This window comes from Amphiprion ocellaris, chromosome 21 (assembly GCF_022539595.1).
Source record: "Amphiprion ocellaris isolate individual 3 ecotype Okinawa chromosome 21, ASM2253959v1, whole genome shotgun sequence".
Classification (NCBI taxonomy): domain Eukaryota; kingdom Metazoa; phylum Chordata; class Actinopteri; family Pomacentridae; genus Amphiprion; species Amphiprion ocellaris.
The window spans coordinates 12,955,888-12,972,532 of NC_072786.1; the positions used below are offsets into that span (position 1 = coordinate 12,955,888).

The window sequence follows — 16,645 nt, forward strand, 5'->3', positions numbered from 1 at the left end:
ATGGTCACACACATGCACTAAATATTAAAATATTTGGCTGCAAGACTAAAATATGCATCAATCTCATAAAATGTTGACTCCCCTTTTGTGGAGTTAAACAATGAGAACAAATGCAGACAAAAAAAAAAAAAAAAAAAAAAAAAGAAATGACACAAGGACCACCTGATTAGATTATATTAGAGATAGCGGCGCGGTGTCACTGTAACTATGACAAGTGAACACTACGTCAGCGGCCTGCTGATGATCACATGATTGCGATTCTGCTAAAAATCGGACACACAGAACGAGACAAAACTACGGCAAAGACACACTAAACTACCACAAAATGAGACAAAATTACTGCAAACACACACAAAACGAGACAAAATTACTACACACACACTAAACTACCACAAAACTAGACAAAATTATTGCAAACACACGCAAAACGAATTACTGCAAAGACGCATAAAACGAGACAAAACTACTGCAAAGAGACACTAAACTACCAAAAAAAGAGACAAAATTACTCTAAAGACACACAAAACGGGAAAAAACTATTGCAGAAACACAAAAAACTACCACAAAACTACCAGTAAGACACACTAAATTATCACAAAAAAATATCCGTCGGAAATCATACAAAGAACAATTGATTAAATTGTGGGGGTGTTTCCAAGTCCTGTCAATTCCCACCGCCGGCTACATATTTAGATCATGCGATTCAGTATCTGTACACAACGTACACATGCATAACACACGCCCATGCTCACTGCAAGAGAATTTTTTATTAAAGATTTCATCCGTCGGAAATCATACGACGACTGAGCAGCCTTGGCGGAGGTGCTGCGCTCTTTGAATGCTTTTCTTGTTATTAATTGTAATCATGCTTGCATAGCATCAATATCAATAATATATTATGCTGTTATCAGTAAAACACTAGTAACATGAACAAACGCCACCATAGAAGCAGTGGTCAGCACTCATTAACTGTTAATGTTGAGCTATGCTATAGGAAAATGTTTTGCAGGAACTAAAATGATCAGTTAGTCTACAACAGTATGAATAAGCCATTAATTGGTAATTTATTAAACAAAAATGCTGAACAGTCTCTGTCCCAGCGTCTCATATTTAATGAATTGCTACTTCTCTGTTTTATTTAAAAACTGAATAACTTTTAATTTTCCCTGTTTAGTGGGCAAAAAAAAGAAATTTCACCAACCAAACCTCAATTTTTTTTCTTTTGCAACATAATCATTACTAAAAGTAGAGAGAACCGAAAATATCTTGTGCAGTATCATAAAGCCATTAATCCTAAAAGAAACACGTTTAATTTTTGTTTACATAGTAAAAAATGAGAAATAAGAAATCAACATGTAAAAAAATATAGGAGGCTCTACATGCTAGAGATATATATTTTATATATATATTTTTTAACAGTTTCTACAAACAAGACAATTTTCACACTACTCACATGCACAACAACTCTAGACAGACATTTCACTATGCTGAATGTATGTTTCAAAAACTTGTTCCTCTGTATACTGTTTTTGAGTCATGTTGCATTTAGTTTTTTTTCTTCACACACTCCATTTGTCGGCATACTAGTTTCCTATCTACACAGTTTGCAGTTCAACCAGAGAGTCACTGAATTTTGGTCACATATTTAGTCACTGCTGAGAATTTTTGGAATGAAGTGATTTTGATGAAATATCACATTTCTAAGCTGAGATTTGGTTAATTTTGCAGATGAAATGGCACACATCAAATGATTTCTTCAGGGACCATTAGAAAGTTGAAAATCTGATGATTCTGGTTGTTGCAATGATAAATGGTGTAATTTTGGCTTTTTGTTTTTGAAGATAACATGCCTTTCAAATTGGCAGGTTTTAGGATTGAGAGGGTGAAATCTTCTGCTTGAGTTCCTGGAATTTGTACTGTGTATTTTTCAGTGATTTGAGAGTAAACCGCTTACCATTCATTGTTGGCAATTATAGTTACAATTTTTAGGCAACACCACTTAAATCAATAGTATTTACAGCAAACAGTAATATATTATTGAATACTTGTATTTCTGAATCAAAGTTTTGTATCTTACCACCACTGTGCATCTCCTGGAGAATCCCCAGTCGGTGTTTCTGAGTCTAAATCTTCACTAGGAGTGTGAGAGATGATCAGCTGGCTGCAAAATCTGCATACAGTAGCTTCTTTCTTCTGTGTCTCTGCCATCAGTGTTTTTCCTTCTCCTCATCTCTCTGTGCTCTTATCTTCTGAGCTCTGTTTTGTGTTCATTGCACTTGGCCTCAGGTGTTTCATTCACTGTCCATGCTCACGCTCTTAATAACTGCTGTGTTTCCTTGTCATGATATCTTCTATCCCCCTCTGCATTTTTACTATCGTATTTTATCCCTTTTCCATTTGTGCCATTTCATGCAAAAAAAAGGCTAATCTTTATCTCATTATCCGACTCTGATCTGTACTTTTTGTTAGAAACTATTAAAAACTATGCAGATTTTATTAGTACACTTCAAATTTTAAAAATGAGTTTATGCTTGTTTGATGAAAACTGTTTTTGTGCTTACATTTGTAAGTACTTTTTCATTTGTTAGCACAGTGCTGCAATTGAAGTCAAACTTGCAATATGAAAAGTTCTGTGAGAAAAGTTGCACTATGATGTTATGGTGTCTTTTGTGCTGTTCTTGACTTTGAACTAGCTCCCACTAGATTCCCAGTGCTGGACATAACATAACTTAACCCCAAGGACATCTTTAGCTGGTGAAGCAGCATTTTCTTATCATGCAGTACGGACCTGGAATAACCTCCAATTGATGTTAGAGAAGCCCTACTTTTACCGCTCTTACAGTCAAAGCTAAAAACGTTCTTTTCTATACTCCCTACTCTACCATGTAACGACTGCAAAATAATTTAACTCAATTTCAGATAGTGGTTTGATCCATTCATCTCTGTCTGCACTTCTGCTGTTTTTAATGGTGAATTTTACATTATAAATCATTTACTTTTATTAAAAATTTAAAACCTGTGTACTCTCACTTTGGTTTTATGTTGTTGTAAAGCATTCCGAGTTGCCTAGTTTTTGAAATGTGCTGTACAAATAAAGCAAACTGAGGAGTTAGTGATTTGAGTTTTGTTATAGAGTAGGAAGTGAGCAATTACTAACAGCATTTTAACGCTTTCTATCACAGATATTACACTAAACAGATTACCAAGTCAGTCAAAGCACAAAAATGTGCTCCATGAAGAATACTAATGTAGAGGACATTTTGATTTTAGAAAATAATTTGTTCATTTTTAGTGCACAAGTCAAAATAAATGCCGAGGACAAATAGATTGACTTCATAGTAAACAGAAATAAAAGCCAAATTAACTGCAAATTAATTAGACTATAAGGATTTGCTTTTGAGTTACTAAATATATTCTGCATACATGTTAGTAGAGAGCTGGATCCATATTAATAATCACAGATTTCACCTTGTACGTCTTGCCTTTTTCACTCTCCAGTTATTTACCCAGCTCTCCCCAGGCAGCGCGCTGAGCTGCTGGGATTATGAGATGCTGTAACGGAGACGAAGCTCATCCTGCATATCAGTTCATCAGCTTTAACGTGGTGTATGTTCAAACAAATACCTCTGCGCTTCAGCCTCTCCAGTTTCATTTCAGCCCTGGCCTGTCTGATAAGGCTTGCTTATTTGCATGGATGTAGCTGCTTGTTTGGCCCCATGCAGATGAACTGAGATAGAACTGATAGTATTTACCACAGGGAAAAGTGTGTACGTGTAAGTAAATGTACTGCAACATGGTGAGCGTGAGTAGATTTTCTCTGTAACCTTCACTTCAGAAAGGTAATGAAGGAGGTGCTGCACATATAATCAAGGTATATCATCAAGAATAATAAGAAAATCCTTCTGAATCAATAATAAAACCATACAGCTGTCTTAGTCGAATGAGCTATATCAGGCTGATTCGACATTACTTAGCCGTTTTGCGACCATTAACGCTATATCAGCGCTATGAGCGTACGAGTGAAAAGCTGTGACATCCATTTGTATGGGCATGTCAATAATGTGCTGCCATGCTTGTTGATGTGGCATTAGTAGATGGCTGTTGCTCAGAGCCCAATCAGCAACAAAACACTGAGTGCTAGATGATATCGGAAAGCTGTCAGAGCAAACGTAATGGAAATATATAGCCCACTCTGAGAACACGCAGAGAAGGCTTTTCTCTCCTCCTCCTGCTCTCTCACTCCCCTTCCAGCTCTATCTCCCTTGTCCTGTCACTCTGTGTCTTAGCTCGTCTCTTTGTCACTCTTCTGTCTGTCATGGAATTGCATTTTTCCTATCTTAAGCAGTGTGTGTGAGGGCCGCGGATTGGACTGACAAAGCTTTATTGTCCGTTAAACGCTGCAGTGACAGAATGGGTCGGCAGCAGCACCAACAATAGCTACAATCTTTGCTTCATCACCTCCATGTTGATTTATCAGTGTGATTGGTTTCTTCATTACTTTTTCATGCTTGTTTTGGGTTGAATGTGAAAATGTAGTCATTATGATTCTTTTATTGAAGCCATGAACCGTGATCCAAATCTTAAAGGGATGCTGTGGCTTTTTCTGGTAAATAAACAAAAGTTTTGTTTACATCCATTATTAATCCCCAGAATGCAGTATTTCACCTTGAAGCTATCCTGAATGCGTTGGCTACTTCCTCAAAACACACACAACATTTACAAAGCTGATAGATGTTTGAGTTTTGAAGTCCAGAATTCTTCACATCTGTTTGCTTATGAATGGTTAACTTCTTGGCTTTGTTGGCAGATTACAGCATATTTTAGTATGCTAGTAACACCTGTAGATAATCTAATAAAAAGGAATGCTTATATTTTAGTGAGAGATCTGAAACTTCAAGTGGATTAATAACCAAATAGTGATAAAACATTATGCAATAAATGCACACTTAGTAGCTCTTCTGCAGCTTATTATTGTATCACATGATCTTCATGGTAGATGTCCAATGTTTCATTGTTGCCTTTTGGATTTGTATTTGACAAAACGCCCTCCTCATCCTCAAACATGTTTCCATCATGTATTTTATGTACATTTTAAAGTAATGCATTACAAAAGCTTGCCTGAGATGTTTTTTTTGACCTTTTTAATAAAAGACTTAATGTAATGGGCATGATGACAGATAGGAACAACTTTTCCAAATAAAGTTGTAACATGCAAACATTTAATTCACATGCCTGATTATGTGTTTCTGCCTCTTTTTTGTTTTGTATTCACTTCCGGACAGCATGAAACATGTACAATACCAGCTGACATGAAGGAAAAATTGCAACATGCTCTGTTGTAAACAATTCCTAAATACTTCTTTCCATTTTTTCTTTCAATGATGAACAAAGTTTTGTTTCTTCCTCCTCTTTGGAGTTTTTTTTAGTGATTGAAATAATGCTAGTATCCACTCAGTAGCTGCTCTATAGCTTTCGTCTGTATCCCACAATTTCTGTCATGATAAAATAAAGAAAAGAGAGAAAGGGAAAACTACTATCACTCCCAAACAGGCCCTCTTAATACAGTGGATCTCAAACTGTTAGTCTGAGATCCAAGTAAGGTCTGACAAGAAAATTCTTAAGAGTTATAAGAAGATTAATAAGACAGAAAAGCCAAAATGATCTCCCTGATCTTGAACTTGGACTTTGGTCTTTTTCTTAACTACCAAACACAGTTCTTCGAACTCCTTAATTAATCACTGCAATGCAAAATTCTGTTTGTGATTGGCTGGTAAATGTCTGTTTTTAAAAAGAAGTTATATCAGGATGCTTGAAACAGCATCAGGGTCAAAAGTTTCACCACTGACCTAAATAAGGGTTGCATGTAAACTAATTAGTCACAATTCTAGTAACCATCTGCCTGACATTGTGTAGGTCCTCCTTATGCTGCAGTAACAGCTCTGACCCATCGAGGCATGGCTGTGGGAGCTCTGTGTTGTCCTGTTGTGTCTGGCACCAGGATCCTTTGGGTCCTGGTGGTTAGAGGCCAAATCCTGCACTGTCCTGCTGTTGTTGGAAAGTGCTGTTGCCATAGAGAAGGTCTGGATCAATGTTTCGCTGGGTGGGTCATGTCAAAGTTACATCCACATGAAAAAGTTTCCCTGCAGAACACTGCTGTAATGAGATGATCAGTGCTCTTCACTTCACCTGTCATTGGTTTAATATTGTAGCTCATCAGTGTATATTAACTGTAGGTAATCAATGCAACTTTAATTCACCATGCTTCATGCAATGTTTTCAAATTTTTGCCCTTCTTTCTAGGTGTAAAGGGTACACTACATGTGTAATAATACACTGTAAAGTGTGACAAATGATGGATTCTGGGGTGGAAAATGGCACCACTTTGTCTTGCTGTTCTTCTCATCCACCTCATCTTCATACATCAGATTATTTTATCTGCTCCCAAATAGACCTGTAATTAGAATATGGCCAAAGTAAATTTCCAGTTGAGCATTAACTTCTTTTTTTCAGGTGATGTTATATTTAACCTTTAAAGGAAGAATGGCCTATTCTCCAGACATTGCTTTTGCTATTCTACACTAAATACTGTCAGGAGCAATCGCTTGTTGCTTTGGGACTCGGCAGGAGTGTATTAAGTCAGTAGATTAGATAAAATGGAATATAAATGATCCCTTGGGGAAACCAAGTCCCTCCAGTGGAAAACAGTCATATACAGTAGTAGAAACAAATGGATTTCATTAAATACACTGCAACCTACCGTTAAACCAGTAAACTGTGATGAATGTGAATTAGTGTGCCTGAATGTGTCAATTATTGTGCTTGCAGTACAGTGAACCTGCAATCAGACCTGCTGTAGCAGCTTCCACTCAGGCATGAATGGAGGGGGTGTGTGGTCCACAGGGAGAACGGAGGAATCTGATTGGTTGAATGCAGGGGGGAGCCCTTGAGCATGTAGTGGTGTTTTTGCTGTTGCATCGTGTGTGTGTGCTCATATAGGAGCTCTTTGCCTGTGTTATTCGCACATGCAGTATCTTTTCATCTCTCTCACTCAGTGCTCAGAAGCATAAATGGAAGTAGGAAGAGGAGAGAGAGGGGGGCTGTGGTTTCTGAGGAGTAAGAAAAGGAGATTTGACTAGTGTGTAGTCTGTGGTGTTTTTGAATTTTATCATGTGCATTCAAGGCAGCAAACGTGAGGGCATTTATAAAAGGAAAGGGAAAATGTCAGCAAGCATAAATGAGTCACTTGATGATGTTTGTAATTTGAAGTGTGAAACAGTTTTCAGCTGATGATTACATTAAAAAGGCAAACAGCAACTTGATAATCACATTTAATTGCCACTTCATTCACTCATTCTGGCACTGTGTTTTGCCGTAGCCAATCAGCCGCTAATGACGTATCCATCCCATTGACATCATTTTCAGTTAAAATAGACGCTCGAGTCGTGATTGCTGCAGGAATTTAGCTATGTTTTTTTTTTTTTTTTTGAACACTTTATAATTTTTTGTTTCTTTACATTACATTGACATTTACAATAAACAAAGAACAAATTCCCGTCTCCCACCCACCCCTGGTTTACAGAAAAAAAAGAGCGCACAAAAAAAAGAAGAAAAAAGGCAGGAAAAAAAAGAAAAAAGGATACAATAATGATTACCGTGACCATGAATTTCAGATGAATGGGTCTATAAGCATAACTAAGTGCATCAGGTCAACATGGAAATAGATAAACAAATAAAACAAACAGGTTCTCCTTCACTTAATTGTATAGCATCGTAGATTGCACTGACACAAAGTTATATGAATGTTTTAAGATGGACACAGATTTTGCACATATTCAAAGAAAAGAGACCAGATCACTCTAAAGTTTTCCAGGCAGTTGGCTCGACTGTATCTCAGTTTTTCTAGCTGCAACATAGAAAGCATTTCTCTAATCCAGCTGTCAAAAGAGGGAGGTTTATCTGATTTCCACTGGAGAAGGATAAGTCTACGGGCCATTAATGAGGCAAAGGCTATTGCCTTTGCCTGTGATGCAGGGACAGTGATTTCTGGAGGAGGAACCCCAAAGATTGAAATGAATGGAGAAACTGTTATTAATTTCCTACACATGTATGAGAGCACCTCAGAGATATTCTTCCAGAAACTATTCAATGACTGGCAATTCCAAAACATGTGACCTGTAGTAGCTTGACTCTGATGACATCTTATGGAGGTTGGACTAACATTAGGATATATTTTTGCAAGCTTGTCATTTGAGTAATGTAGATGATGCAATACCTTAAACTGAATCAGGCGTTGTCTAATACAAATGGATGAAGTGTGGATATTTTGTAGACAAAGTTGCCAGGACTCCTCAGAGAGTTCCATATTTAGGTCCTGCTCCCATGCTGATTTCGTTTTCCTCCATGAAAATGGGCTGATGTTTTGTATTATGGTGTATATCTTAGAGATGGTACCTTTTTTTATAAGGGTTTAAGGCCAGGATTTTGTCAATATTTTTACTTGAAGCCATTTGAGGTTTACAGTACTTACTAGCAAAACTTCTAATTTGTAGGAACCGAAAAAAATGAGTTTTAGGGATATTATAGTTTTTTGTAGTGTTTCAAATGGAATGAATGTTCCTTTTACAAAAAGGTCTTTAAAAAATACCAATCCCTTTTTATGCCACATTTTGAAGGTTGAATCAATCTGAGATGGTGGAAAGAGATGATTATTCACCAAGGGAGAAAACAAGCTCAACTGGTTAATCCGAAAGTGTTTCCTAAACTGGAACCAAATCTTTAAAGAGTGCTTTACTACTGGGTTGGGGATTTGAGGATGCGTCCCTACATGAAGCTACGTTTTTGCAACAAAGAAACAAACTTAATTTCACATCTTGACTCTTGTTTTGCAATTTTCGTGGTACCTTTTCATTGATGGTGCAATCGGACAGCTTGTTTCAAAGGAAGATGTCTTCATTCTTAATCCTGCTTACTAATACGATCCATTTTTTAAATCTTGGCACATCAGCGGCGCTTTATGAACTGCTGAACCAACTGTAGATATAGGTTCCCAGTCAGAGAATGGAACCAGGGAAACCTAATCCTCCCCATGGGTTTCTTGTCCCCTGTCACACATTACAATGCATTTAAGGCTACAGCATATTTACTCCAGATATTTGATTCACATTGTTAACTCCTAATTCTACTAAAACTAATGCTCTTAATCTCTATCCAATCTTTCCATACTAAGGTATTTTCTATTTTTATAAGTCTTGAAGCAGGTCATACAGTCATTTGTGTGATCTATAGTAACTCTGTTGATCGAAATCAATGAATAATATAATTAGAAATAGCAAAGACAGACTGTTGTCTCTGATTTGTTGATGATTTTAAATAATTCACTTAAATCCTGTAATTTATGTCTCCTACTCCCTCCTCTTTGCTTTTGTCCGTCCTCTCCCTCGCTAATTTTTTCCCTGTCATTGTTAAATCATCTCGTGTTAAATTTCTTGGACAGTCACCAGCATCAACACAGCTACACATGCACGTCCTTTTCAACTTTCATTTCTCCCCTCTGATAACATCCACAGAAGCCTGAAGGCATCCGTCATGTGTATGTACAGTATATCTGCAATATATGGTTACCAGAACATTCGTGTTTAAGTGATTGAACTACACACAGTTTAATCCCGATACAGCATACTTGTTTTTTTCTCTGGTTTCTCTTCTCCCCATGTATGGCTATCCATCATTCCTCTGTGTGTCCCCCAGCCCAATTTCCCAGTCATTACGGGGCCGTTTTCACCCAGGGCTGCAGCACCCCAGGGACCTCCAACAATGTTCTTGGCCTGACAGGGGCCCCCGGCGAGCAAAGAAATGACCACAGTTTCTCAGAACATGAGAACCTCCCAAGTTCAAAACAATCTTTAAAATACACAGATGCACACTGTTCTATCTGAACATGTGAGACCAAAGTGGTAAAAACGACAATACCTAGTGTAAATTATCCTGTTTCATTGCATCCAGATCATAGAGCAAGGTGCTTTCGTCAGTACAAATGAGCATAACGTCCATAATAAAAGTCATAATAGGTCTGGTATCAGTACATTACATAAAACTACAGTAGAACTGCATAATCACAAGTCTGAAAAGATAATTTTTAATGTTTTGTTTGACGCCATCTACTACACCTGATGCTTTGACCTCAAATGAGACAGAAAGCTGCATCTTCAAATGTCTGTATACACAGTTTTAAAATGGTTTGTAAGTTTATTTCTATTGTTCTTATGTTGCTTCTTAATATTTTAGACAGTGACTCATGTGACTACTTGTATGTAAAATCTATTGTACCTTCTCTGCACCAAACAGATGAGTTAGTGCCTAACTAGTTGTTGTTATGCATTTAGCAAGTGCAGAATCAGAAGTCGAGGTAGAAGAAAACTTAGCTAAAAGGACAGTAAATATTGGACATAATGGAAGAAACACAATTACAACTGAGTGTTAATATTGTTTGTCTGCAGGATTTCTTTTAGCTGTATATACATATCATATAAACTACTTAAGATGATGACGGTTGTGTACTTTAACATTATCACATCATTGTTGTGTTCTTCCCGATTTCCCCCAACGTAATGTATGTTTATGATATAACACAGTTGGCTTAACTGGCTTATTTCTTGAAATATTTTTCATCCGATTAAATTATCTAGTGCCATAATGCAAAGACATTATCAGACTATGGACAGATCTATGTGTAGTAGCCAAGATAAAAGCAAAAATTTCAAGGTTAGGGTGCAAAACATTCCCTTTATACAAATCATGACATTAACATGTGCTCAAGAAACCAAAAGTATAATTTTCCAACAAAATCCTGCCTCGCAAACTCTGTAGTCTCTCATACAAATACACAAATGAATGTTTCTCCAAATGACGACTCTTAGCTGTTGCCCCATTTACTTTTATTAGTTTAAGGATCTTTTATCCGGAAAAAGTTCAGACGTGACCTATAATGCATAAATCGTGTCATAAATCATGATTTCTTTCTTTTGTCCGTCAGATTTGTCTGAAGTAACTATTTTGAGAGGAGAGATGTCTTTGCACTTTAGTTAAAATGGATTCAACTGCCCAAGTTAAATGGTGCTGAGGTGAAAAATGCACATTTAACCTAACAGATTCTGAATGCTAATTAGCCTGTTGAATGGAAACTGAGATACATTACCCAGCTGGTGACTGTAGTAGACTAGAAAGGCCTTGTAGGTTTGATAAAAACATTCTGGTTTCAGCCCATGCCTCTATTACACAGATGGGAAGCTATAGATTTCCCTTGGCAGCTTTCACAAAGTGGACACGCTTTTGGAATTTGTACATGCAGAATGATTTACTGCTCGAGACATGGGTACACATGGGTAACAGAAAACTCTGAATCGAATGTAGTTTTCCATCTTGAATTTCACCGTGTCACTGCACAGATGAATAAAACCAACTGCTTTTCCTCTCCTCTTCCTCTTTCCTTACATCTCAATCCTTTCACCCACATTTACCCTACTTCTAAATCACTGCCTTCTTATATTCTGTACTAATCACCATCCACTCATATTCCTATTCCCCATCTTTCTCTTTTTCAAACCTTCATCACCTGTTTTCCCATTCTTTCCCTGCTACCCCCTAATCATCTCATTGCTCTCGTCGCCTACCTGTCTTTTTTACGTTTGACCTTCCCTGCTACTTCTCTGCATCACTGTATGCTTCTTCTGTCTCTTCTGCTCGCTTCATTTCACGTCTCCTTGCCCTCGCTTTATTGTTCCCATAATTCCTATATCAACTACCACCCCTCTTGCCATCCCTCATCCCTTCACTCTTCCCTATGACAATCCTTTTCTTTTTTTTAATCCTCTACAGAACCATGAGAGGGAAACAGCACTCCACTGTGCAGCCCAGTATGGACACTCCGACGTGGTTTCAGTGCTGCTTCAGGAGCTGACCGACCCCACCATGAGAAACAGCCGACAGGAGACACCCCTGGACCTGGCAGCGCTGTATGGACGACTGCAGGTCAGTGAGAATGACCTATTTTTCTTCTATGAAACAGCCGTTATCTGACACTAAGATGTTCAAAAATTGAGTGCTGCTCTGATTTTTTATTTTTTTTTTAATGTTCTGTGCCTCTGTAGAAACAGCAAACACAGTTGTAATGCAATTCGTTATGGAAAAAAACAAAACTGGAACCAGTATGTTAAACATTTTTTCAAGCATCCACTGGTGTTGACAATACTGGAAGAAAATATGGGTAAATGTTATAGCTGTATAATCATTTACATTTTTACAATCTCTACAAACTCTATACATCAAATCTAGAAAGATACTTCACCATGCTGAATGTATCTTCCAGCAACCCCCTGACTGCTTCCTCCAATGTATACTGTTTTTGAGCAATGCTGCATTTATTTTAGAGATCAAGTGTATTTATATTCCTTTCAGTCTCTATTGCCATCTTCCCTCTGCAAACACAGTGAACGTGACTGTTGGTCAAAGCTAAGTCAGTCAGGTCTTCTCCTGAGCAGCTTAGGAGCATAGAATTTTTTTAGTTTTTTAACAGGATCTGATTTGTGGAAATGGTCTTTTTTTTTGGTGAATTTATAAATGAAACGTAAAATAATAGTAATAATAGTAATAAAATAATTTTGATAAAACATTTTAGGCTTAGATTAGAATTTTGTTTTCCTGATGGAACTGCAAATCATTTGTTAAATTAAAAAAGAAAAATGCCTTTCAAACCTGCTTGTGGGTTTTGGGGTTCAGAGGGAATCAAATGATGACGTGTATTTTGAACGGTGTTACTCACGTTGTTGTTTTTCACTTTGCATAAATGTCCAAAAAAACCTGTTGTTGAAGGATTGAGTTTGTCACCGAGGGAAGATTGTCTTGAAGTCTGGAGAAATATAAAGCACCCACACACTTTAGAATAAGATAGATATAAACATCCAAAATGTTTTAATAGAAATATGTAGCAGTATAACATAAAACTGGGAGTAGATGATTGTACAAGGACAAAAAACTATAAAAAACTTTGCCAAAAAAAAATCATTTTTTTGTTTTTAGTTTATTTTTTGTATATTTGGGTTTATATATGTATTTTTTCATTTTTTTCTCATTTTATTTTCTATATTTGGGTTTCTATATATATAAATTTGTATTTTTTTTTTTTTTTTTTAGTTTTCTTTATTTTTTGCTCATTTTTTTCAATATTTCGGTCTTACAGGGTTAATGAAATAATAGCATCAACCCAAAATGAACATTAACAGACAAGCAAAGTCATAATTTTGTGTGAAAATGTCATGTAAAAATTAATATGGCATACTTTACAGGAATGGAAAATGTGTGCATATATCAGCATCAGAAATCAGCCTAAACAAATTGAAAAGTATTCAATATTCAGTAAATCAGCTACAATCCAATATCATGCCTCTCTAAACCAGTCATGAATGATTAAAACATCATCACCACCAGCAGCCTTGAGCGCCTGAGCCATCAGTGTTTACCTGACAGATTCATCTACACCTGGCTAAGAAGTACGCAACAGCTTGGGGGCAAGACATGTAAGGAATCTTGTCTTGGTACATCTATAGGGGTGAAGAATCTCCATAGGAGCGGCTCCATATAGAGCATTTATGGGACACTGCAGAATGATGAAAGCCTTTGTAATGAATGAGAATGTGATATAGACGTCTGCTACTAATTGATACAAGGGAACCATATCACTAACATTTAATTTGCAATGAAAATTGAATTGCAACTCCTATTCTTAATTATTAACAAAGTCATTGTGGCAGGAAACTAGTCAGCAGTACTTTTCAGGAGGCTCCTACCACAAGACCCACAATTAATCTGTAAATAGATTAGCTGTACTTCATTTACTGATAAATTTTGGAAAAAAACACGTCATAACTGACCATCAATCAAAAAAAATGCAGTTAAATACAGAGATGTGCAGTAGGAGTGTGGTCAAAATAAAAAAGAAACATTGCATATTAAGTTTAAAGGTTCATCAAGCATTATTATTTTGCGTAATTACAATATTTATCAGAAAACACTATGAGGTAATAAGGAAATATGGGTGATCATTCGGTTAGTGCATTAAAGTATTGCAATTAGTGTGGGTTTTTTTGTAGCGCTATACTAACATCGTAGTCTGTTTATACTGTACATATACTGTTTTTGAAGACCATCTGAATTCATGCCTCTCCCTCATTGTTGGCTCATGTCTTTGTTGTTGCAACAGCTGCTTATTTTGAGTGGTAGTGTGGGATCTGGGATGTATATATGAAGGTCTGCATGAGTTATGTGTCCTGGCGGAGCTCCTCACTGGCACGTAAAAAGAAGCAGCTGGTGAGGGGTTGGCAGTGACAAGGACCACAATGCTTGCGAATCAGTCGTCCCAAACTGTGAGCAGCTGATGATTATTTTAAATATGGCTGATACGTGGTGAAAAAAGCCCTTGAATGCTGTCTGAGCTGCACAGAGGCAGGTACACATTTTTAGAACTGCGACTTGACTTTTGTTAAAAAAAAAAAAAAAAAAAAAAGTGACAGGTTGCACATATACACACTGACAAGGACACTCGCACTGAGAGGCGTATGCTACAAATGCCTGCTGATGTTAAAAAGCAATCACACATTCTCTCTGCTAAGGTAGTGAGTAATTGCAGTCAAGCCATACAGATTTGTCTGAGCGTGAATGAATAATTTATAAAGGCAGCATGGTAGCGCTCTCTGTTTCTCTCTTTGCATAATAATGAGGGGAAATCCCTATGGTGGAAACTACTGCTGCATGGAGATGTAACTAACACAGGGCAAAAGTTTAGAGCATGCGCACACACACACTCACACACACACACACACACACACACACACACACACAAAGGCAAACATTAAAGTGGGAGGTTTTTAAAGGAACTGCCTGTTGGTGAGCTGAGCTATTAAAGGCACCTTCCACGATCAAACAGCAGCAAAACAACCTCCTACCTCAGAATGCTCAAGCTGATTGACAGGACTTTTAATACACGGACTTACACTACAAACATGTAATTAAACAGAGCTGCATTATAATTTATTTCATGATTGGTTTAGAAAAACAAAAGCTATCTGCTGATAATCCATTTTCAGTGGCTGCTCAGTCAGCATTCAAGCTTGCAGTTATGGTCAATTACAAAGATAACAGCAGATGTATCATTCTAAAATCCAGGATTACTTTTAAAACTATACTGATCTGGCAAAAGCAGGCATCTCATTTCTCACTAATGATTATTTATTTATCTTATTGAAATGAGAGCTGCTGTTATCAGCAGAATTTATGAACTGTGGCTAGCTGATTAATTCTAACTTTAAGAGTTTGCTCTCAACTCTGTTTGTTTTCAACAAGAAAACTTGTAAGACAGTCCAAAATTTAAATTAAATAAATAAAACTCTAGACTAAGACTGAACAAAATGCAAAAAACCCAAAACAAAACAATACAAATCATATTGAGGTTTATCTTTTGCATTCCCTTCCTAGTGAAGCAAATTTACAAATGTTCATTTATTTTATTTTTTATTTGTTTTGCTCTCTGTATCAGTCACTTTCCTTTACATTTTGTAAATAAGACTTATAAGTGAATGCATCTTTGTAGCTCTGCAGTGTGTGATTTGGTACGTTTCCATAAACTGTAGCTCTTGAGATCTGGATTTTGCATTTGGCCATTTTTTTTTTTTTTTGGCATTTGGCATTACAAATATGTATGTAATGTTGATATTTTCCTACACAATGTTTCACTCTTAGTAGTCAAAAGCTTTTAAGGATAAACAATAGAAGGATGAGCATCAGTGATTTGTCACTGGGCATGAACATCAGATCATCAATATGTCTTAAGCAAATCTTTTAGTTGAACTTCATTCTATCACATTTTTATTCATTACTCAATATCCTGAGTGAAAATTTAAATGCATTATGGATTAGTAAGGCTCCTGTTGTTGCAACATCACTGCAGTATTTCTTCTCAGCAATTGATTTCTGTGAGTGTGTAATTGCTAACATGGCCACAAAAGAAGAGAAGGCATTTGACACTCAGCAGCCTGACAGCATAACACTTAGTCTTTTCTGAAATTTTATTGGCTGGGTTTTTTCCCAAGCAGGAACAAGGTGACCAATGCCCTAGTTTCCTCCAAGTTTGTGGCTTTGACACTGACATGTGGCTGTGCATTTGTGCACAGGTGGTGCGCATGTTGGTGAGCGCTCATCCTAACCTCATGACGAGCCACACTCGCCTCCACACTCCGCTTCACCTGGCTGCTCGCAACGGACACCACAGCACCGTCCAGACTTTGCTCGAGGCCGGCATGGATGTCAACTGTGTGGTAAGAAGACTTTGCTTGTTTTCCTCTGTCTGCATCCAAGGACACATTACTGGCACAGATTTTAGTAGCCGGTAAATTACAGTAATATTTGTTACTTTTTCATTTGCTTGTTTGACTTTGGACAAACCAGGTTGTGTTTGAGATTTACTTGCTCACATCCAGATTTGTGGATTATCACGTATAACCTTGTCTTTCTAATAGATACACACTTTGCCTCTGAGTTATACAAATTTTTAAAAAATGCTATTTGTAGCACAATAATCAAATGCTATTCATTGTTG

General features: G+C 37.0%; 1 protein-coding gene across 6 annotated transcripts in view; it reads left to right on the plus strand.

The window, feature by feature from the left end:
- Positions 1-16,645, plus strand: part of anks1b (ankyrin repeat and sterile alpha motif domain containing 1B) — a 269,926-nt gene that overhangs the window by 89,590 nt on the left and 163,691 nt on the right. For all 6 annotated transcript variants that reach the window (XM_055006381.1, XM_055006380.1, XM_055006379.1 and 3 more), the window contains exons 4-5: positions 11,875-12,027; positions 16,221-16,364. In XM_055006381.1, coding sequence (XP_054862356.1) covers positions 11,875-12,027; positions 16,221-16,364 — 297 coding nt within the window. The remainder of the gene's footprint in view (positions 1-11,874; positions 12,028-16,220; positions 16,365-16,645) is intronic.